Below are 23590 nucleotides of genomic sequence, written 5' to 3' on the forward strand. Positions count from 1 at the left end.
TGAACTCAGTGTGGTCTTTCATGCTAAGACAATACTAGGTATGTCTTCAGAATCAACTGTTCAAACGTCTTTCTACCTTTTCTTTCATTAGCTGAACTCCTTTGAGCAGTTGTGTATTAACTACACAAATGAAAAGTTGCAGCAGCTCTTCAACCACACCATGTTCATCCTGGAGCAAGAGGAGTACCAGAGGGAGGGCATAGAGTGGAATTTCATTGACTTTGGCCTGGATCTGCAGCCCTGCATTGACCTCATAGAGAAGCCTGTAAGTTTGTTCTGCCATTGAGCAGCAGGAAGTGGCTGCACTAATTTTGTCATCGAGCACATAACCTCTACCTGCAGACTGGAAAGTGCCTTTCTAGCTTTTGTAATCCTCTGCTGACACTGTGGTGTGCTCAGAAGAAGAAATGATCAGTTTCCACTTGATCTGAAAGTATGTTGCCAATAAATCTGCCACTATGAGTTCTGTAGGAAATGCTGCATGAAAATAGATCTAGTTAGCCACTTCCTCTAGCAGAACTGTCTTCATTTGTGTAGATCTGCATGGTGCTAGATGTATGTGTGGCTTTCCACAAGTAATATGAACTTCTTACCTACCTATAAGTGTGATGAGAAGCTATGAATCTCAGTTCCTTTCATTCTGTTGTAATGAAACTTGGAAACAGGAATTTCATAGTAGATGTTCCAATAGTAAGGACTAGTTTGTGAAATGTTCTGCTATGATCTCCTGTGGTTAGGCTCCTGAATATTTGGAGAGCAGTGATATAGTGTTCTTTCTGTTAAGAAAAAAAAATATTTTTTTCCATGCAAAAGAACCTAGAAAAATGTCATGGGAGAGACCTCATAAGAACTTTTAAAATTCCAGTGAGAATTTTGAAGAATTGATACCAATTTCTATTAGTATGGATGTAGTGAACTGATACTATGCAGTAGGTGAATGTGATGGTGATCAGACTTAGGTACCTGTTTTATCTAGAGGTATTAATTGTTGGCTTTGTTGTGTATTTAATGACATTTTGATCTTTCCTTTCTTGAAGGCTGGGCCTCCTGGTATCCTGGCCCTGCTGGATGAAGAGTGCTGGTTCCCAAAAGCAACAGACAAAAGCTTTGTGGAAAAAGTTGTACAAGAACAAGGCACCCACCCCAAATTTCAGAAGCCAAAACAGCTGAAAGACAAAGCTGACTTCTGTATCATACATTATGCTGGCAAGGTAAAAAATGAGTAGCTAAAATGTGAACATTTGAATGTCTGCTTCATTTTCTAATGCTAATAACCATTGCTTCTTAGAAATGGCTACTTACCAAAATGGCTGCCTGTGGGAAACCAGTGGAAGGTTTCACAAAGTTTTTCCATTGCAATGGATGTTACAGGGCCTGTGGGGATTTGTCTACAAGTTATAGCTCTGTAAATATGTTCTCTGGGACCTGGTAAGATTGGAGGTGATTTTCAGAAACCTTACATCAAGATTTACTCACCATAAGTGATGATGTAGTTGTTTTGTGTCACGCTCTGGGTGGTGCAAATCAGCATTGCAAATCCATTCTCTGTAATGACAGAACAGGACATGCAGCTGTTTCTTAGGGTTTGAAGTTTGTAGGTATGCTTGCTTAGATGGCAAATCCAAGAATGATTAAGTAACCTATTGTTGGTTGTGCAAACATCAGTGCTACTTTTATAGCCTTAGTAGGATCTTGTTGGATCTTGTGCTGCAGAAAAATCCACCCCCACCCCCCTCAGTTTCTTGATGTGTTCATCATCTCCAGGTGGATTATAAAGCAGATGAATGGCTGATGAAGAACATGGATCCACTGAATGATAACATTGCTACTCTTCTTCACCAGTCGTCGGATAAGTTTGTGTCTGAGCTGTGGAAAGATGGTATGTAATTAAAATTAATCTTATTTGTTTTCTCTTGGTTTATGTGGAAGAGTTTGTTTGATCATCAAAAGTCTGTGATGAGCTGTGTTGCTTTTTTCCCTGAAGACTAAGCCAGCAAGATGAGCATTATCTGGAACATTCTTTACTTAGATGATGGTGTTTCATTAAAAGTTTACTTGAACTTAAGAGGAAGATTCACTTGCATCAGCTTAGGTTAAGCTTGCTGCATAAATAGCAATTATTTCTTGAAACCAAGGATGCCAGGATAAAATATGAATGCACCACTGGTCCCAGCAGCCTGCATGGCTGCAGCACGCAGACACAAGATCTCAGGTTGAATCTGTTTTCACTCTAGTGTGTTCTTTCTGCAGTGTTGCTCAGTATTTTACTCTATCTCCTCTGGGTTTATCTACTTTTGAGTCTGACTGTTGCTGTCACTTTCTGTGGTGAGTTTTCTTTGACGTCTCTGTCTGTTGCAGAGATGCAGAACGTTCAGAGAGCCTATTTCTATCAACACTTTCCTATTCTTCATCTAGAACCAGGTGACTGAGAAACCCAGCTGTCGTGTCATGTGTGTAATGCATCCTAGAGCCATGCAAGAAATGCTTCCGTTAACTTCTCTTTGTCCCTTCCTCATACCTGCTTGTCTTTCTTGTTCATTTCCTCTGCTTTGTGCTAGTAGCTCCTCATGGACTTCAAAACAAAAGCAAAATTCACCTTGTGAGCAGACGCAAGAAAAATATGGACATATTCAGGTGCAAGGCTTGAATAGGAACAGCTGAAAGCAGCTCAATGATTTGTCAAACAGCACCAGTGTTTGACAACATCCCTGGCTTGAAGGCAGAGCTAGCAAGGCTGTTTCTTGCACGATATGGAAGGAAGATTTCCAAGACTGTTTAAACTGAAATCCAGTTTAACATTGATTCTCGTATTGGGATTTGACTCCTGATCATTTGAAGGAGTTAGTTTGGCAAAGGCACTTGTACTGCATGAAAAATGGCCATCAGCTACCTGTGCTTAACAAGGCCTTTGCTGTGTGAGGCTCCTTTTGGACTTGAAAATGTCAACTGAACCACAGCTTATCAGTGCTCATTTATTGTTCTCAGCTGGATCTTCTGTTGCAAGTGATTGTCCTTTTTGCTATCTTGATGTAGATTTTTAAGAGGATTGTTCCAGCCTCAATCTGGGACACTCTTCTGTGGATTTCCCTGTGATGTCATCTAGTAACATAACCTTCTTTTCTTTGTGATAAGACAGCCCTGACCCTATTCTAACAGCTGTTCTAGAAGTGAGCAGTTCTAAATTAATATTGGCTGTACGTCAGAGTATCCTTTCTTGTTCCTTCTTTTATAGGAATTTCACTTACAAGTTTTTTAATCAGAAGCCTGTTGAGCACTAGTTGATGTATTTTCTGAAGTGAGGATTGGGAGCCTGAGCCAGGCATCAGTCAGCCACTAAGGTTAAAGTGGAGTAGTAGCTTGAGCCCTAACTAAAAATGAACTGAGGGTGTGGAAATGCGCAGTCATACAGTTGGTTTCAGTTGGGTGAATTTTTATATCCGTATAGAGGACCAGTGGGAAAAAGTAATGCTTTAGTTTCTTCTTGTCCCTGTTATTCTCAAATCTAGCTGCCTTCTATTGAAAAAAAAGGTTCTATGGAGTCCACCCATCAAGATGATAGGTTCATTGGTGCTTGGACATCACTGTGGCATAGCAGAGAAACTGTTGGGGTGCAGGGAGTTCCGACTTTCTCCTAGTAGTATTGTTTTTTTCTCTGTCATAGAATACTTGTATTCCATAAGTAACTCACAGTGGTATCTTGAGGTTTGATGTCATGCCTTTGCCATGTTTGCTCAGTTCACAAGTAGATAATGGCTTTTCTGATCACTGGTCATGGCAGTTATGCCTGTAATGCAAGCGTGAAGCTGGGCTTCTTCTCTAACTGTGGCCTTTTCTGGGTCAGAGTTAACTAATAGTTGACTCTGCTGGGCTAGCAGCTAGAACTCTTGGTTTGTTGATTTTTCATTGTAGCCCAAGCAACCAGAATCATCTGACACTCACTTTTAGACTGCCCTTCCAGAGCTGCCATCCAGAGCATCAGTAGAATATGTTTGGGAGTAAGTTTGACTCCATCACTCAAACTTCCTGTAGTGAGCCGTTGCTTTTTTTTTTCTCCTTCCTGCTCCTATCCCTGCACAAATTCTGTACAGGAGTCGTAGAGACGAAGCAAAAAGGATCCCGCAGCTCCTCTCATTTATCCTGATCTACCCAAATATTCTTTGTACATTCCAGTGCTTCCTTTGTTTGTGACAGCATTTTAACACTCTGTCTTGTGCTTTCTCTAGTTGACCGTATTGTTGGGCTGGATCAGGTGGCTGGTATGTCAGACACTGCACTGCCAGGGGCCTTTAAAACCAGGAAGGGTATGTTCCGAACAGTGGGACAGCTCTACAAAGAACAGCTGGCTAAGCTGATGGCTACCTTGAGGAACACCAACCCCAACTTTGTCCGTTGCATTATCCCCAACCATGAGAAAAAGGTAAAGACAGTTAAAACAGTACAGCCCATACAGTCTTATGTGGGTTGCTATCTTAGATTTTGCAAGAGATCTTAGAGGGTCTGTTCTCTCAGGGTATCTTTTAAAGGTCATCCTAAATGACTCTAAATATCATGGTTTTGGAGACTGAACTTTGCAGTTTTTCTTAAGGTGGCATGAAAGTTTTCAGTTGCTTCCAACTGGAAAAAGACTGTCTGCTTTACAAAAATGAGGAGGCAGCAGGGTATAAAAGCTTTGTGGTATTTATAAAATAAACTTTTCCCTCACTAGGCTGGAAAACTAGATCCCCACTTGGTCCTTGACCAGCTTCGCTGTAATGGAGTGCTGGAGGGAATCCGTATTTGTCGTCAAGGTTTCCCCAACAGAGTTGTATTCCAGGAATTCAGGCAAAGGTAAGGCCTAGAAAAGAATCTGAAGCACTCTTTACTCTAGCAAAGTAAAGACCTAAGTGCAAAGTTCTATTGAGACTGGATTGCCACTGTTTTCAAAGGCAGCACATCTGTCCCTGGGTATTCCTTGGCACAATGCCTCCCAAAAGCATCTTTGACTTTCTCTAGGAAGTTTGTGTGTAAGTTGAGGCATGGAGGACCCCATCTAGGGCTGCTGCTTCATACTCTGTTGTCTGGAGATGCAATTTTTTTCTTCTGTCAAGACCACAGACTGTCAGGCTCATAATCACATAGGAATGCATTACTGTCTTTTGTTGTTGTACCTGTGTAACTATTCTTAATGCTTTCTCCTTTTCAGATATGAAATCTTAACTCCAAATGCAATTCCCAAAGGATTTATGGATGGAAAGCAGGCTTGTGTGCTGATGGTAAACCATCCCAGAAACTCTGAGTAAACTTTATGGATGTGGTTTGGAAATGGGAGTTGTGCATGTTAAATATATCTTGTACTCACAGACCAAAATTCCAAAGTCAAATGTTTTGTCTGAGAGAAGGAGGCTGCAAAAAGCTTTCTCTTGGCTTTGCAGATGGAGACTTTTGACTAGCATGAGGTTCAGTAATCCTAAGCAAAGAGGATCTTCTGTTTCCACAGATGCATACACTTGAGATGCCAGCAGTATTTATGGAATGAAAATGCTTGGAAGCATTGTTGTTATCTTTAGCATATGCTTAAAGTATGAGCTTCCACAAACTGTTTGTAGTGGCCTGCTGATGACAAATGCTTCCAGTGAAGGCTCCAATTAATTTCTGCAGAATTGCCTGCCTCAAAGGAAAAGCTTTGGTTTCTGTAGCTTTAAGACTAGGGGAGACTGAAATGAATTTGGCTCTAAGGGATTCTCTTTTTTTTCTCTCTTCAAGTAGCATACCTTGTTCCTCTTAACTAGTGTGTTGACAGCAAATCCTTTAAAGGATGGGAAAGTTGGTCGGAGTACCTTTCCCTGACAAAGATTAGCACTGGGAAAAACAAAAGTGAAGGATCAACAGGTCGATTTCCTTTAGGGAAAAGAAGAGGGCTCTTGAGACTAGGCATATGTTCCTCACAGCATCCTTGTAGTTATGGGTACTTGATATTTGGTGTTGTATTAAACAAGGCTTTCTATCATATTTTCTGTCTCTGGTTACCCCTATTTCCTGCTGTGCTTGGCTGAACTCCAGCTCTAATTTGGGACAGGAGTTTATTGGGAGCTATCAACTTTGCTTGGTCTGAGGGGCTCTTTGTAGGAAAGAGGTATCCTAGAGTATACAAATGTTTTGTGATGTTTCACATGATGTAGACTTTACAGTAGGTTAATTCTTCTCTCTCTTGTTTTAGATCAAGGCACTGGAGCTGGATTCCAACCTTTACAGAATTGGACAGAGTAAAGTGTTTTTCAGAGCTGGAGTTCTTGCTCATCTTGAAGAAGAGAGAGACCTGAAGATCACAGATGTCATCATTGGCTTCCAAGCATGCTGCAGAGGCTACTTGGCCAGAAAGTAAGGGACCATATTTTGTCTAGTACATTATAAAAAGGTATTTCTCACATTCAGGTAGAAGTTTCTCTTAAAAAAACCCCAAACAAACAAAACCCTGACCAGAATAAATAATTTGCCCTGATTTATTTGTCCTATATAACAGTTGGTGGTGGTTTAAGGTTTTCTGATCTGACACCTGTAAGAAACTCTGTGCTGCTGTCCTGCATGCTGCCAGAACAGTAAAGTCTATTTCTCTCTATAGCAATGCTATACTGCAGGCAAAGTTTTGACAGAAGTGCTGTGAACTGCAAATGTGAAAATGAGAAGGTCTTAGTACAGTAGTGATCCAGGGAGGTGTAGGATTTTTCTTAAGCTATTGGGTAGGACTGAAGATGGTGCAATTCTAAAACCAAAAGTGATTCTGTCTTGTTGGCAGAAGAACTCATTCCTGATTCAGATCTCTCTTTTTTCCAAAGTGAAAACAGGAAGGCCTTTCAGATTGAAGAACATTAGAGAAAAACTTCATTAATTAGGAAATTGAATCATGGAAAAGATAACCATTCTTAAAGTTTCCTGGAAAGGTTGCTATGTTTTTAGGAGGAAGCCTTCAAAAGTGAACATGTAGAGAGCATGGTGTGGAGAATTGTGTGCTGCTGTGAGTTGCTTTGTCTGACCTCCACTTACCTTGCAGAGCCTTTGCCAAGCGGCAGCAGCAATTGACAGCCATGAAAGTGCTGCAGAGGAACTGTGCTGCCTATCTGAAACTGCGGAACTGGCAGTGGTGGAGGTTGTTCACCAAGGTAATATTTTTCTCCCCTTGCAGTTTTGACAGTTTGGTTGCAACTTTGGCATCTTGGGTTGATCCAGAGCATGAAACCCACTTCCTCTACAATTGGGCTGGCTTACAGCTACACCTTGATTCGTTTAGGCAGACAATATCACAGCACTTTTTATAGCTCTGCAGTATACCTGCATAAACCGAGAGCAAGGCTACATTCAAGTAATGTTATGGAAAAGCAGAAGTCCTCTTGTAATGCTTTATGCCTAACAACAGTAAGAGGATCAGTTGCTTCAAAGAGTCACTTACTATGTTGCTAGTCCATTCAGCTAGACAAAAATTGTTAATATGGAGATGACACAGGAATGGACTGCCCAGGGACGTGGTGGAGTCACTGTCCTTGGAGGTGTTTAAGGAAAGATTGGATGTGGCACTTAGTGACATGGTGTAGTCAATGTGCTGTTAAGTCCTAGGCTGGACTTGATGATCTCAGAGTTCTATTCCAGCCTCAATAATTCTGTGGTTGCACAACTTGCCAACAGTTTCTCCAGGGTTGTAAGAACAAACGAAAAGCACTGAGGACTCATCTTGCTGTTGGACTTGCAGGTTGTTTTACCTTTATAAAGACAATGAACACCTGAAGAAATGGTTTCCTTTCTAAATGTGTGGTATTTCTTGCCTTTTTAGTAATGATACTCTGCAGCTAAATGAGAGTTGAGGAGAGAGTTTAAAGTTCTCTTTCTTATGAAATGACTTCTAAGGGTTTTTGAAGAAGAAGCACAGAGATAGGTGTTGTTTGTTCTTTGTTTGCATTGACCAACTTGTGAATTTCCCTACTGTGTGGCAAGTTTTATATTCTCCTGCTGTTATTACTTAGTGCTTGAAGATCTGGAATTTACCCAACCCTTTCCTGATGAGGAGGAAAAGTTGGGCAGGCAGAAAGTGTGTTATTGGCTGAGTAGATGAAATCTATGATCTTCCCAGTGTTCACAACAAAACAATTGGTCAGTCAAATATGACACTTACCTACAATTTTTTATTCAGTGCCTATTAAGTAGAAGAGCATCTGTTAGTGTTTGCCTTGTTCCTTATACATATGTCATTCCCTTGGTTTGACTTTCAGGTGAAGCCCCTTCTGCAAGTAAGCAGACAGGAAGAGGAGATGATGGCCAAGGAAGAAGAACTAATAAAAGTTAAGGAGAAGCAGCTAGCTGCAGAAAATAGACTCAGTGAGATGGAGACCTTCCAGGCTCAGGTGAGTTTGCAAATCTTGTGTATAGCAGTCAATCTCTCTCTACTTGGCCAGCTGCTTGAGAGGACCTGCTTACTGGACAGGCTGCAGGATTGCAACTTGTTGAAATATGTGATTGGCTGCCAACTTGTTCAACTTCTTTTTGTCATTCTTCCCCGTGCACTTCCTCTAGCAGGTAATTTTGTACAGTGACCACCTCTTGCCCTCCTATAACATCATGCACAGGAAAGTCTCCTTTGGCTGAGCATTATATCAGGCTGGTTGTGTTCAGTTTATGTTTGGAACACAGAAGGTGGCAGCAGGATTATTTTTCTGCAGAGCTGATAATTATTTGTGTTACTTTTACAAGGGAAAACTTGGCAGTCTCCTTATTTCAAATGGCTATGGATAGTCTTGAGAAACAAAATATATGGTTTCAGTGCATGGTTTGTGAAGGAGAACACACACTTAACTGTGTTTTGATATTTAGCTTTTGATTAGCAGCAGCAGACTGCTACAGTGCTTAAGACTAACTACGGCGTTGCAAGAGCACATAACTTCACTTGGCATAGATTGTTAAGTGCTTTGGTAAATTGTAGGTTGTCTTATTTCTGGCTTTGTGTCCAATGCAGCTAATGGCAGAGAAGATGCAGCTGCAGGAACAGTTGCAAGCAGAAACTGAACTCTGTGCTGAAGCTGAGGAGATAAGAGCCCGCCTGACAGCCAAGAAACAAGAACTAGAGGAGATATGTCATGACCTGGAAGCAAGGGTGGAGGAAGAGGAAGAACGGTGTCAACATCTTCAGGCTGAAAAGAAGAAAATGCAGCAGAATATCCAGGTAATGCCTTAGGAATGCTGCCTCTTGTCAGTAAAGAGGATGCTAAGGTTTAGAGGCATTCCTTTTTGTCCCAGCTTGGAAGGAAATGGGAGAGAACAAGAACAGAAGCAGCATAGCAAAAGCTATCTGTGGAAATAGCAATAGAACACAGTGGTTCTGGTGCTGAGCCTCAGGTGTTCAGTCATGAATTGAGCTGTTCCATCCTTGAAGATGAGGATGATGGTCACTTGTCAAATTAGACAAGTCTTTGCTTAAGCCAGGTGTGTTAGGAATTGCAGCATTCTTCTTTGCAAAAGAGTGTTTGTTCTTCCAGGAAACTTGTTAGAACAGTGTGTTGCATCAAGCCATGATAGAGGTGTCACTTCCAGAAAGTACTAATAATACCCTGAGGGAGGGGTAAAGAAACCTTTCAAGTTCTAGTATTGTTACTATGCTGTTACACTGATTAGTGAGCAGCACTGACAAGTGCCTTGCTTTTCTGTGGGTGTTGTGAAGGAACTGGAGGAGCAGCTTGAGGAAGAGGAAAGTGCAAGACAGAAGTTGCAGCTAGAAAAAGTGACCACAGAGGCCAAACTGAAGAAACTGGAAGAAGATGTGATGGTTCTGGAAGATCAGAATCTCAAACTGGCTAAGGTAAGACTCTTGCAATTTACGCAGTCTGGAGGTGCACAGGTGTCTCTCTTGGAGCCATCCATCAAAGGCTGAGCTTTCCCATGTTACAGGGAAACTTATGGATTAATTCAGTCTTGTCTTTGGCAACTGTGACCTACATTTTAGAAAGTAGCTGCTTGCTTGTATTCTTTACAAGCCAGTATTGTATGATATTTAAATAGCCTTGGCTAAATAATGATCCATGAGCAAACATTTTCTGCTACATTGTTATGCTGAACAGTGTCAAGTTAATTGACAAACAGACTTCCTCTTCAGCTTTGAAAGGGTTATCAGATACAAATCTTTAAGTAACCATTTACTTGAATAATACTATCTGGAATTCCTTTCATTGGAAGTTTTCTTGTAGCAGAACATATGCACATTGTCATCTTTAAGCACAATTGGCTCTGGAAACACCTGTAATTCCAGCATCTGCTTTGATACTGTCTTCTCAATCCTGCAGGAAAAGAAATTGTTGGAAGACAGAATGTCAGAATTTACAACAAACCTGACAGAGGAAGAGGAGAAATCTAAGAGTTTAGCTAAACTCAAGAATAAGCATGAGGCCATGATCACAGACCTTGAAGGTGAGTTTAGTTTTTGGGTTTGCTTTTTTTTTTTCAATTTGGTGGTTTGTTGTTGTTGTGTTTTGTGGGGTTTGGGTTGGGTTGGGGTTTGGGTTTGGTTTTGTTTGTGGTTTTGTTGGTTTGGTTTGGTTTGGTTTGGTTTGGTTTTTATTGTTGGTTGGTTGGTTTGGTGGATATTTTTGGTTTGCTTTTTTTTTCCGTGGCACATCCTGCAAAGGGCTTTCCTATTTAGTTTTAGGTGCTTGCTTGTTAAAATTTGATGAACTTCAGCTTAATTTCTAGAGTTTTAGTCCTCTCCGGTTTCTGAGGGGTTAAAAATTAGTCTGTGGTGTGTATGCTATTGATTGGTTTGGTAGAGCTGTTCAGTGGCTGGCTGAAGGTTATGTGCCTTGTCAGCTGAGTCGTTGGTCTAAATAAAAATCCTCTCCAAAGCAGCAGGCCAATGGAGAAGAGAGGCTGGTTCTCTTTCTTTTCCAGCTGTGGAGGTGTCTCCACTTTCCTACTTCCAGCAGCATCAGCCTGTCAGGGTTAGTGCTGTTTCTGATATCCTCTTTGCGCAAGTTCTTGAGAGTTCAGGCTAGAGGCACTTCATCATGTTAACACAACAGGAACCAGCTTATTTAGTTTCAGTTCAGAGTAGACCTTGTGTTCAGCATCACTTAATGCATGTTTATGCCTCTGTGGGTGTTGGGAGTAACTGGCATTGTGCTGGCGTTGTTTATTACAGGGAAAGGGGAGAAGGAGGTTTGGAAGATGAGGGAAAAGGGAAATTGTCAGATATTTTAGTGGCAAGGTATGGGGGCAGTTGCATATATAGCTGTTGACAGAATAATGCACTGGAGAATTGTATTGGAAGGAAATAAGCTGTTGCTCAGATAGCTTTACTTTTTGTGTGTGTGCAATGTTCTTTGAGTTTGTGTCACTCATGTGACTTAATGTGTCCTCATCTCCTTCAGAACGTCTGCGACGTGAAGAAAAGCAGAGGCAAGAGTTGGAAAAGACTCGTCGAAAGCTTGAAGGGGACTCCAGTGATCTGCATGACCAGATTGCTGAGCTGCAGGCACAGATTGCAGAACTCAAAATGCAGCTGGCCAAGAAGGAAGAAGAGCTGCAGGCAGCCTTAGCTAGGTGAGAACCTGACCTGTGGGGTTCAGGGAGCACCAGGTTGGGAAGTATTTCTTGGTTTGTGTCTCTTTGGAGACGGATTAATGAAGTCTGCAGCTGGATCTGTTAAGATCCGTGTCCTCGGCATCAGAGTTCTTTGGCTGCTGCTCTCTGCCACACTCTGTGCAGAGCTAGACTATGAGTGCAATGTGCACTGCACATGGTTCACTGGAGCAGTAAGATTTCGGAGGGGGTTAAAAACTAGTGGCAACAGATTGCCTCCCTGGTAGTTGCTGTATTCATCTCTTCAGTAAAGTGTCCAATTTCCAATGTAAAATAGTGCTTTCTCTTCTGCTTTCTTCTGTTGTCAGTCTCTCTCTGTCCCCTTCTTTAAGGTAAGTAATTGTGTGCTCTCAAGTATTGGGAAATAGAACTTAGAATTTGTAGATGATACACAGATCAGAGTTTAAATGTGATATTGTAGAGCTGACCAACATCAGCTTTTTTCTTGAGTATTCTTGGTAGGACAAGTGGTGTTATGTATGATTTAAATCTGGCTCTGACCAGAACCCTATGTTGAACACAGGGTGGAAGAAGAGGCAGCTCAGAAAAACATGGCCCTGAAAAAGATCAGGGAGCTCGAATCTCAGATCACTGAACTGCAGGAAGACCTGGAGTCAGAGAGAGCATTCAGGAATAAAGCTGAAAAACAGAAGCGGGATCTGGGAGAAGAGCTGGAAGCACTGAAAACAGAGCTAGAAGACACACTAGATTCTACAGCTGCTCAGCAAGAGCTCAGGTAACTCCAACGTGTAGCTGTGTTGTCCTAATTCATTTTGGTTTTGACTTTTTCAATAAATGCTGCCACATTCAAGTATCTGTCTTTATCAAGGAAGGCTGGTTAGGAGCCTGAGTGACTATGGAAGGAGGTAGTGTGTAAGCTGTATTCAAGGCTGGTGTAATAAACTTAATTTGCTCCCTGACACAGTGTTAGTGATACCCCTGAAATATTCATACTTTCAGACTATGACTTCTTACGATGAAAGTTTTGCTGCCAGCTTGCACCTAAGAGGGGTGCAGTGCTAGGTGTGAACTTTGGAAAGTGTCTTTAAAGTGTGCAGGGCTAAACAGACCTTGGCCTTTTTTGCATTGGAGGTGTTTGATTATCTCCCTGGCATCTAAATGGAATTTGTGCGTTTTGCAGGTCAAAGAGAGAACAAGAAGTAACGGTTTTGAAGAAGACCCTTGAAGATGAGGCAAAAACTCATGAGGCTCAAATCCAAGAGATGAGGCAGAAACATTCACAGGCTATTGAAGAACTGGCAGAGCAGTTAGAACAAACTAAACGGGTATGTGAAACAGAAACCACAAGTCTAAAGCAGTCAACCTCCATAGCTGCTCTGTGACCACAGGTGTAGAAGAACATGAAGTGTTCATGAGGCTACACTTCTGTTATATGTGTTGTTCTTCCTTTGGTAGACCATTGTCACTAAGAAGCACATGTGAAGTTGTATTCTTTTCTCCCATGAGGCATGTTACACTGCATAGCCAAGATGTTGTTTTCACTGCCAGCACTTGTTGACTTGTACAACCTTTAATTTTCCTTTACTTTGGAAATCTAATGGTGCAAAACTATCTCCTGTATTGCTCTCTTCTCTGATTGTTAAATTGCCTCCTGCTTATCAATGACAGGCTGTTCAGATTACTGTTTTCCTGAGTGAGCAGACCACAACTTAACTGCCAAATATACAGCACTAGCTTGCTCGTGGGGGAAAAAAAAAATCACAAATGTAGTCAGTGGAAGGATCCTGCCAGTCTGAGAAGTTTTGGTGTGTTTTTTTTTATCTCTTAAGGTGAAAGCAAATCTTGAAAAAGCAAAACAAGCTCTGGAAAGCGAGAGGGCTGAGCTGTCCAATGAGGTGAAGGCACTTCTGCAGGGCAAAGGAGATGCTGAGCACAAGCGGAAAAAAGTAGATGCTCAGCTCCAAGAGCTGCAGGTGAAATTTACAGAAGGTGAAAGGGTGAAGACTGAACTGGCTGAGAGGGTTAACAAATTGCAGGTGAGTGACATGGTTTTTCCTTAGCTTCTGATTTAGCACAGGACTAGAGAGAAAAGCTTACAGGGTGATACATCCCTATAGTTAGTCTAAAAGTCTTGTTCTTCCTGATGATAAAGTTACTACAAAAAGCAAATCCATCATTTACTTCCCAAAGGCTATGCAAACTTCTTAACTGATTGCCATGGCAGGACATCTGGATTGATGGTTCTTACCATGAGCATCCCTAAGAAGATGAAGTAACCAGTTGTTATTTGAGTTGTTTAAACCTTAAAGTATCAGCATTTCCACTCCATGTCAGCATGCAGCACTTTGTACAGTACAATTCTGTAAGCATTCAGCTGCTCGTGGACCTAAAGTGGCACAACCAGACTGATGGTTGTGTAACTAATTTGGAAGGCAGTGCCTTGAAGCTGTGCAATGTGGTTGATGAGGGGTGGCTCAAGAGCGATGTGGAAATTTAGGGTTTGCTTGTCTTTTATTCAAGGGAACAACACATCCCTTTGATTCACAGACAGAGCATTGTCTTCTGCCTTTTCCTTTACAGAGGGTTGTCATTAAAAGCTGAGCATTGCTGGGGTGTGTGCTATCATTTGGAGTGTGAAAATGTAATTTTGAGACTGTAGATACAGTCCTGAAGCAGATAGTATAAAATAGAGGAGAGTTAGTATAATAGAAGTTTTATAAAGTTCTTGCCAGATTGTCTGAAATCTCATAGAGGTCTGAGAAGAATCAAAACAATCAAACTCCTCTGTTGCAGTAGAGGTAGTCCCAAGAAAAAAAAAAATCTCTTTTCAGCTTCTTGTATTTCATTGCTGAGACTTTGACAGTGATGCAGTCCTTCCCTTGGGAGATTATACACATGCCTTACTGGTAGAGGTGCCTCAGTTTTCACTTTTGGGTCTTGTAACTGCTCGCCTGTTCTGGCTTTGGTTTTGCTGATGCATTTATTAACTGATTTTCTGATCTCTCTCTCAGGCTGAGTTGGACAATGTCACAGGTCTTTTGAACCAGTCTGACAGCAAGTCAATCAAATTAGCAAAGGACTTCTCTGCTCTGGAATCACAGCTTCAGGATACACAGGTGAGAGTTTCGAAAACCAGGGCATCTGTGTGTGGTGCAGCCAGTGTCTGTTACAAATTCTTAAAGTAAGAAGCCACTCTGGACACCATGAAATACTGGATATGCAAGACTTCCAAGGATTTGGTCTGTCTGTTTTTGCACTTCTGCAGAAACAAGATGTATATCTTACTTCTGTCTCCTCACTATGTGGAACATATGTAACTTTCCCTGTCTCAGATTTAGAACTCCTCTTTTCTCACCTTTCTGCTTAAGAGCTCTTTAATGCTAGAACTGCACTGGAATGCTAAGCTCCTGCTGGAGACCTTCATAGTCAGCATTTGACAGGGCTTTTGTGTGTGTGCCATTTCTGGTTATTCTGTAAATAACCAGAGGTAAGCAGAATAATCTGTTTCTCAGTGGATGTTGGGGAAGTGGTAGATTCAAATAACTTGGTATTTTTTCAGGGAAAATTATGTTTACTCTTATAGTTTGGGGTAAAGCAACCATTTATACTTAGTAGCATGTGACTGTTTTGATAAGAAAAGTCATGTAATCATGTAGGGTACAGTCACTCCATTGCTTGGAAAGGTTTTACTGCTTTGTGTGCTGCTTGGAGGACTCCAGAAAGGACTCTGGATGGCTAGTAAATAGAACAGGACCCTTCTGAATATTTTATTTCTATACAGACTCGGTGGAAGACAATTATTTGAATTCTATCTTAGTCATTTTATCTGTGAAGTAAGTTGCATACTTAAACTTGACTTCACAAGTACTCATTCTGGAGAGAGTAGATGAGGACTGTGAGCTTTTAAAGCCAAGGAGAGGTGCTGAATTCCACTGGTGTTTGCTTTGTAGGAGCTGCTGCAGGAGGAGACTCGCCTAAAACTGAGCCTTAGCACTAAGCTGAAGCAAATGGAGGATGAGAAGAACAGTTTCAAAGAGCAGCTGGAAGAAGAGGAGGAGGCAAAGAGAAACCTGGAGAAACAGATCTCTGTTCTTCAGCAACAGGTACAGAACCTACATCATGCAAACCACTGCATTTTGAGAGGAAGCATAAATGCAGGTCTGTTTTCAAGGAATTAAAATCTAAATGCAGAATTCACTTCCAGTTACAGAATCTGTCCTGGGAAAGGATGATCCTGCTGTTTTGGATAAGAAAGGAAGTGATCTCTGATGATAATCACACAAACTTTTGTATTTCTATCCAGGGAATTTAGTCATAGAATATTTGAAAGGAGAGTGGTATGAGCAGGTTTACTTCAATTTCCAATACCAGTAAACTTCATACAATGTTATCTGTGGTGTGGCTTCATGTGCAATCTTTTCTCTCCTTCAGGCAATAGATGCAAAGAAGAAGATGGATGATGGCCTGGGCTGCCTTGAGTCAGCAGAGGAAGCTAGGAAGAAGCTGCAGAAGGACTTGGAGGGCTTGACCCAGCGCTTTGATGAAAAGACAGCTGCCTATGACAAGCTGGAAAAAACCAAGACTCGCCTGCAGCAAGAGCTGGATGACCTTGCTGTGGACCTTGATCATCAGCGGCAAATCGTTTCCAACCTGGAGAAGAAGCAGAAGAAGTTTGATCAGGTAGGACTTCAGTCACTAGGCATTCAGGAGGTGCGTCTTATTACAGAATCATAAAATGGCTGAGTTGGAAGGAACCTAAAGATCATCATGCCATGGGCACTGACACCTGTCACTAGACCAGATTACTCAGAGCCCCATCTGCAGCCTTTTTGACAGCTCCACTTTAGGAACACCTAAGCATTGCTGCTTGGAGAATACTTACTTCTGAACTAAGGTATAGCATAGAGAGAGCAGAAATAAACTTCTGTAGAGGTAAATTAATTCTGTACCAGGCATAAGAAGCTATGTGGTGCTCCTTTTCTCAAAGGGGCTGAGGTTGAAGAGTTGTTTGCAGGTCATCTTTGAGAGAAAGTTGGAAGTAGTAGGTTGGAGGCCTAGGAAATCAGAAGTTTGCTCATTTGTAGTCAGCACAGTTATTAAAGGTGGAATGGCATGCTTCTCTTGGAAGCTGCATTTTCTTGGTTCCTTTTCTCCATGGAAGAACAGTACTAAGAAGGCAGTGATGAAAAGACGCATATTTACCTTGTTAGAAAACTCAGTAATTTCTCAGAGTACTGATCTGTGGTCTTACAGCTATTGGCAGAGGAGAAGAACATCTCTGCCAAGTATGCAGAAGAACGGGACCGTGCTGAGGCAGAAGCCCGTGAGAAGGAGACCAAGGCCCTCTCCCTGGCCAGAGCCCTGGAAGAAGCCATAGAGCAGAAAGCTGAGCTGGAACGGATCAATAAGCAATTCCGCACAGAGATGGAAGATCTGATGAGTTCAAAGGACGATGTTGGGAAAAGTGTAAGTACCACACAGGTGATGCTATTAGCTTAATGATAGAAAAAACTTATGCTAGTGTAAACACGTGTGTTGGGCATGTGAGTTTATGAATGTTATGTTGGTTCTTATGTTGGTAAATGGAAAAGATGGGTTGGAAGAGCCTGGAAATTACCCAAATGAGGTAGTGACAAACCGAAAATTAACTGATACTGTTCTGGCAGAGATGAAGGTATGACACAAGCCTGATATGTAAAATACAGGGATTAGCCAGGCAATGTAAGACAGCAGCCCCAATATTTCAGGACAAAAAAATTATGATAAGCACAAAGGAAAAAAAAATCAGAGGCTAAAAAGTATTTTCTTGAATTCTGTCAGAACCAGAGGTATCCAGCTCTGCTAAGCCTGTATTAAGTCAGAACTGGGCTTACAAATGTTGTTCTCTTTATCCCCATCACCACACATACATGACCAGACTAATAGGTAATTGTGATTCATACTAGCAGCTTGCAGGTGTGTGAGCAGCTGGCTTTGAGGGGTATCTCTGCCCTAATACAGGAGATAGATGCAGTGTTGTTATGTGAGTGGCTGTTGCTAAACATTTTTAGGATAGGTGGAATTGTCTGTACTCTTTGAGGAAACCTAATGTGTGGTACTGTGCTGTAGGTCCATGAGCTGGAGAAGGCTAAGCGAGCCCTGGAGCAGCAAGTGGAGGAGATGAAGACACAGTTGGAAGAGCTGGAGGATGAACTGCAGGCCACAGAGGATGCCAAACTGCGGCTAGAAGTGAACCAACAGGCCATGAAGGCACAATTTGACCGGGACCTCCAGGGACGTGATGAACAGAATGAAGAGAAGAAGAAACAGCTGATCAGACAAGTAAGGATGCCTTTGTAAATCCTGAAAGCATTCTGTACATAAAGGCATTTGTGTCCAAAGCTGGTTAGACAGACACTGCCAATCCAATGCTGGTTAGTGGCAACTCTCCAGGCAGTGCTGCAAAGCTCTGAGAGACTTTCCCCCTTGCGTGCATGATTGTTCAAATAGCCTTTGTCTACCAGAGGAGCTTGTGGTGCTTTATTAGTGAGGAATGTTAGCCCCATCCCCCTGCTAGGAAGGATGAGAATAAGTCACATGCTTGCACTTCTGTACAGTTTGAAAGGGGGATGTGAGGAGCAGCTGTTGGGAAACCAGGTAACCGAAGTGCTGATGCCTGCATTTCTCCATCCAGGTGCGAGAGATGGAGGTGGAATTGGAAGATGAACGGAAGCAGCGCTCCATTGCTGTGGCTGCCAGGAAGAAGCTAGAGATGGACCTGAAGGATTTAGAAAGCCACATAGACACCGCTAACAAAAATCGTGAAGAAGCCATCAAGCAGCTCCGCAAACTGCAGGTGAGACTGCAGCTGTTTTAGCTGCCAGTGTAGGACATTTACCCAGGGAAACAGGATACAAGATTTCACTTTGTGCAGCAGTGCCACAACATGAAAGGTTTCTTGGCATTCCAAATATTTTCCTAACCCTCATCTGTGTGCTTAGCTTCCTGAGAGACAAGCTGTAGGGAAAGTCCGCTCTAGTGCTTGCCTTTTGTCGGTGATTTTGGAAAGGGTTGTGAAGCTACAAAACTAGAGGGCCTTAAATATCACTTAGGCCTTCTGCCCCAGAACAGTTCTGTTACGCCTTTGTAATTCCTCCAAGTATTTGTTTGATCTGTCCTTAGGAAAAACTCCAAGTCCTCCGTAGGTTGTCCATCCATTGCTTCACTAGAAAGCTTCCTGTATCCTCTGTTCCCTGCTTTCTATATCTGACAAGATTTTCCTTTTTTCCTGCAATTTAAGCATTCCTATTTGCTTCCATTACTGTTTCTTCTTGTTACTATGAAATAGGAAAAGGATGGTTCCTTTTCTTTTTTACAGCAGCCTTTTAGTAGCTGAAGCATAATGAATGCCTGTTTCCATTTTCCCTCTCTATGCTTCCTGTAAGGTAACAAACCCAATTTGTTAATGTGGAGGATCTGAAATGCATCCTTTTTTATTCTCCCTTTTCAGGCACAAATGAAGGACTACATGCGGGAACTGGAGGACACTCGCACTTCCAGAGAAGAGATCTTGGCACAGGCCAAAGAAAATGAGAAGAAGCTGAAGAGCATGGAGGCAGAGATGATCCAATTGCAGGAGGTAATGGAACATGCATGCAAGTCAAGGATTTGTTCATTTTCTTTGGCCGAGAACTGGATGTAGAAATCTAGCTGGAGTGGTTTATTTCCTTTCTTCTGTACTTTTTGCTCTCCTCAAAGTCCACTTCGAAATGCAGAATTTGGCACTTTCCTTACAGCTGTGACAGAAGTGTACAAAACAAAGAAAGCTGTGGGGTAGGAGGGGAACAGACCATGTCTTATAATTAAGTCTGGATCTAGCTAGAGACCATACCACCCATTACCAGTAACTGCTTTTTTCCAATGCTGCATTAATTGGTAGCTTCCCATTGGATCACCAACTGTCTCATTTTCATTCCAGGAACTTGCAGCTGCTGAGCGTGCCAAGCGCCAGGCCCAGCAAGAAAGGGATGAGCTGGCTGATGAGATCGCCAACAACAGTGGTAAAGGGTGAGTAATGTTCCCGGTTTAAAGGGCGGAGGAGCTGGTTTGAGAAAATACTTTGCAGTATTTTTCATGTAGACTGCAGCATGTGCTGTATCCTCTCTGCTCAGGAAAGACTGAGCTCGTTTTGTGAAATGGGCAGCGGTGAGTTGTCCCCAGGGCATTAGTGCCACCAACTCTAATGCCTCTGTGTCCTATAGAGCGCTGGCCATGGAGGAGAAGAGGCGCCTGGAGGCCAGGATAGCTCAGCTGGAGGAGGAGCTGGAAGAAGAGCAGGGCAACACGGAGATCATCAGTGACCGGCTCAAGAAGGCCAATCTCCAGGTACCCGCTCAGGCTGCGAGTGCCAGTGGGGTTTGTCTGTGTAAACTGTGAGACTGCACTCCTGAGTAGTGCCAGCTGCTGCTTTGTGTACACTGTAGGCCCTCAGAAGTCCTTAGATGAGAACGAGATGAAACACCTGAATACCACAGCAGAGAAAATAGGATGGGCAATCAGATGTTAACTTGCTGGGTTTGATCATGTAAATCATTGGGTAGCTGGAACAATCTCCCAAGTTTATAAACAAAACCAAAAATACCACAACCTCCCAGGTCCCCTTTTTCTACATCAAAGGTTTATGAGAGAGATCATCTGTAACATGCTGCTCCAACTTGGCATGCTGAACAGTGCCACAATGTGTTTGGAAAATTACTTTTCTGCCAGTTCTCTGCTTCTTCAAATGGACTAACCATATGGAATTTGTTAAGCTGCTGTAGAAACCATGATCTTAATCTGCCTGTTCCCTGCCGTACCTTGAAAGAAATCTGCTTGACCTTGAAAGTCAGACTTGTTGTTTTCTTAGTGCTCCAAAGCCAAGGAGCTAGGCTGATGGCTTTCCAAATGGCTTGCTCACTCTGGTGGATGAGAGCATAGTTCCCTACTTGATTGACTGCCAGCCAGAGCCCTGGCTTGGAAGTAGACTGAGTTCTTGCTCTTTTGCCTTTGAAAGCAAGATTTCTAAGCTGCTTCTTTGTAGTGGAAATAGACAGTGAATAAACAAACATTAGTAAAGCAGATATGTTGGATCCACTTGCTTCTGTAGTTCAGTAAGACTGATAATTGCGCATTAAGTGCCAAGCCATGGCCCTCACCTCAGAAAGCATTGTACATGATTGGCAAATTTAAGCTCTAAGAGGAGGTTGATGAACCTGTTACTCAAGGAATTACTTTGAAAATCTGGGTAAACTGAGATATTTTTGAGAAGTACTCTGCCTACAGACAGCTTCCTCTGCATCATAATTTTTCCAGGTACTCAGCTCACCTGAAAGTCCTTTTCCTTTGTGTGTCAGCATGTGTCTGAGAAATAGATCAGCTTTTCAGGCTGGAGTGCTTGATCTGCTGAGTGCTGCTTCTCTCTGCAGATTGATCAGATGAACGCTGACCTGAATGCTGAACGCAGCAACGCACAGAAGAACGAGAACGCTCGCCAGCAGATGGAGCGCCAGAACAAGGAGCTGAAGCTCAAACTGCAGGAGATGGAGAATACAGTGAAGTCCAAGTACAAGGCTACCATCACGGCCTTGGAAGCAAAGATAGCACAGCTGGAAGAGCAGTTGGACATGGAGACAAAGTAGGTCCTGTTAGAAACACCATTGCTTTTACAAGCCTCCACCCATTCTGGGATTTTAAGCTCTTCTGAATAAATTCAGATTTGTCTGAGTGAAGGTTTCATTCTAGGTATATTGAGTGGTACAGAAGTAAGATCTTGGCAAACCTTTCTTGTTTTTCACTTTAGAGACTTGTAGGTTTTTCCAGACTTAACCACTTCCAAACTTGCAGCTGTGATACACTTGCTGCCCCTCTGTAGCTTCAAGAAGGGTCATGTCTGTATGACATCATTGGTGCCTTTTGGTCATTTCTGGGAAATGCTGCTTCCCATCCCCTTTTTTCTTAAGTTAGGAGAACTTTTGCTATCTTCCTTGTTTCTGACTTGCCTAAGTCAGCTCTTCTTGTTTGGGACAATGGATGGTGATAAGTTTCTGTCTAAGCATCACTGTGTTTCTGTGCAGGGAGCGCCAGGCTGCCAGCAAGCTGCTGCGCCGTGCCGAGAAGAAGGTGAAAGATATCCTGCTGCAGGTGGATGATGAGAGGCGTAATGCTGAGCAATTCAAAGATCAGGTGTGTATAGTTACCTGCAGCATCTGATGGGAGGATTTCCCTTCTGTGACCAAAGCATCATCTGCACATAAGAGGGCTCCAGCATTAACCTCCCTCTGGATTTCTCTTCCTTTCCTTTACTGTGATAATTACAAGGTGACACGGATGAAAATGTAGTGCTTTGAAGGAAAAGCTTGGAGCTGTCAAGCCCTAGGCAGCTCCCTTCAGAAAGGGAAAAGGGGGCACTGCAAACTGCTTTTTGCTGTTCTGACTGCTGTACTGTAGCTCTGGGGAAACACTGATCTCTTCCCCCCCCCATACACACTCAGGCGGACAAGGCGAACATGCGCTTGAAGCAGCTGAAACGCCAGCTTGAGGAAGCAGAAGAGGAGGCCCAGAGAGCCAATGCATCCCGTAGGAAGCTGCAGCGTGAGCTGGAGGATGCCACTGAAACAGCTGATGCAATGAACAGAGAAGTCAGCTCCTTGAAGAGCAAACTCAGGTAAGGTGGAGCATGTGGTGCAATAGTTTGGCAGCCAGTCCAGCGTGCTCTTGCTGTAACTGCCCACAGTGGCAGCTGCCCACGGCAAGCAGTGCAGCCAGGTGCTTCCTTACCTCTTTGCAGAGCCTGGCCTGTCAGGTGAGTTCAGGGGGAGGTTGTGTTGCTGACACGCTGCCTGTCCCTCCCTAGGCGCGGGGACCTGCCCTTCGTCGTGACACGTCGCATTGTCAGGAAGGGTACAGGAGAGTGCTCCGATGAGGAAGTGGACGGCAAGGCAGATGCTGGTGATGCCAAAGCTACTGAATAAGTCCTCCCATTTGACCCAGGTTACATGTGATGGAGTGACCCATCCACCCTCCCCTCTTCCATTGGACTTTCAGCAAATCCTCTCCTCCTAAATTGCCTGGGGATCTGCAGAGCAAGCCCAGCTCTGTGTATCCAGAGCCAGCGGGCATCTGTGTTCCTAGTTTCCTCCTCTTTCCAGTTTCCTAATCCTCTTTGTATTTAATGCCAAAGAGTCAGGGCTCTGAAATCTGACCAGCAGTTTGGCCACTACAAAGGCCTGTAGAACTGTCCGTGCCATGTCTGCTGATGAACCCTCACACAGTTTGGAGGGAGTGGGGTTAGAGAAAGATTATTTTTGCTGTAAATCTCCTTTTGTCTTTTGATTCTAGCTGCAGGGAAGCTCCTTGCTGTATCCTTTCCCCTCCCTCTTTGTTTGCTTTCGGCAATCATGTTCAGTGACCTCAGACTTCTGCCTCTTTTAATCTGCCCACCCACGTGGTTTGGGAGCAGTTTCAGGAAAAACGGTGTGCTTTGGCCATGGCAATTTGCCCTTTCTTCTTCCACATGTTTCAAGGGAGGGGTGAAGAGGGGAGCTCCTCTTGGGACCGGTTACCTGGAGGACTTGCCAAAGTTGTCCTTCTTCTTTATTTCTCTCTTTTTACCTTCTGGACAGATCTCTGAAGTGCAATGATGTCCTGTTAGTGTCTCTGCCTCTGAGCGGTTTCATCTAAGGTAGTGTGGACCAGTAGTTGATGACAGGCTGGGAAGCAGAACAGTGTCCTTGTGCTTGTCTGAGAATCTCTGGGGGACCAAATATATTTAATGGTAATAGGCAGAATCTAGGGGAATTTAATAGGGTAGTGGGCAGAGGGTGGGGATGAGGGGAGGGAAATCCCTCTTTTATTGACATGTCCAAGCCTCTTGCACCTGCTCTGTAACCAGGGGTTGGGATTAGTTATTGTGCACCATTGACTTAAGAGTATATTAAAAACCCTTTAATCTGCACAGATATATGTAAGGCCTTTGTATCTCTCCTAATAAGTAATTAAGAAAAAAAATAATAAAAAATAAAGG

The 23590-nt window shown here is 42.9% G+C and overlaps 1 protein-coding gene across 1 annotated transcript in view; it reads left to right on the plus strand.

Moving 5' to 3' along the window:
- Positions 1 to 23368, plus strand: part of MYH9 (myosin heavy chain 9) — a 53577-nt gene extending 30209 nt beyond the window's left edge. The window contains exons 12-40 of the mRNA XM_054386623.1: positions 92 to 265; positions 1038 to 1211; positions 1765 to 1879; positions 4224 to 4417; positions 4706 to 4827; positions 5183 to 5252; positions 6197 to 6357; positions 7028 to 7136; positions 8238 to 8369; positions 8978 to 9184; positions 9680 to 9817; positions 10299 to 10422; positions 11379 to 11550; positions 12113 to 12325; positions 12731 to 12875; positions 13380 to 13586; positions 14562 to 14666; positions 15501 to 15653; positions 15982 to 16230; positions 16804 to 17016; positions 17659 to 17871; positions 18224 to 18385; positions 19040 to 19168; positions 19508 to 19596; positions 19791 to 19914; positions 20994 to 21202; positions 21642 to 21750; positions 22059 to 22231; positions 22421 to 23368. Coding sequence (XP_054242598.1) covers positions 92 to 265; positions 1038 to 1211; positions 1765 to 1879; positions 4224 to 4417; positions 4706 to 4827; positions 5183 to 5252; positions 6197 to 6357; positions 7028 to 7136; positions 8238 to 8369; positions 8978 to 9184; positions 9680 to 9817; positions 10299 to 10422; positions 11379 to 11550; positions 12113 to 12325; positions 12731 to 12875; positions 13380 to 13586; positions 14562 to 14666; positions 15501 to 15653; positions 15982 to 16230; positions 16804 to 17016; positions 17659 to 17871; positions 18224 to 18385; positions 19040 to 19168; positions 19508 to 19596; positions 19791 to 19914; positions 20994 to 21202; positions 21642 to 21750; positions 22059 to 22231; positions 22421 to 22538 — 4503 coding nt within the window. The 3' untranslated portion in view covers positions 22539 to 23368. The remainder of the gene's footprint in view (positions 1 to 91; positions 266 to 1037; positions 1212 to 1764; positions 1880 to 4223; positions 4418 to 4705; positions 4828 to 5182; positions 5253 to 6196; positions 6358 to 7027; positions 7137 to 8237; positions 8370 to 8977; positions 9185 to 9679; positions 9818 to 10298; positions 10423 to 11378; positions 11551 to 12112; positions 12326 to 12730; positions 12876 to 13379; positions 13587 to 14561; positions 14667 to 15500; positions 15654 to 15981; positions 16231 to 16803; positions 17017 to 17658; positions 17872 to 18223; positions 18386 to 19039; positions 19169 to 19507; positions 19597 to 19790; positions 19915 to 20993; positions 21203 to 21641; positions 21751 to 22058; positions 22232 to 22420) is intronic.
- Positions 23369 to 23590: the final 222 nt, after the last annotated feature.

This window comes from Indicator indicator, chromosome 14, assembly GCF_027791375.1.
Source record: "Indicator indicator isolate 239-I01 chromosome 14, UM_Iind_1.1, whole genome shotgun sequence".
Classification (NCBI taxonomy): domain Eukaryota; kingdom Metazoa; phylum Chordata; class Aves; order Piciformes; family Indicatoridae; genus Indicator; species Indicator indicator.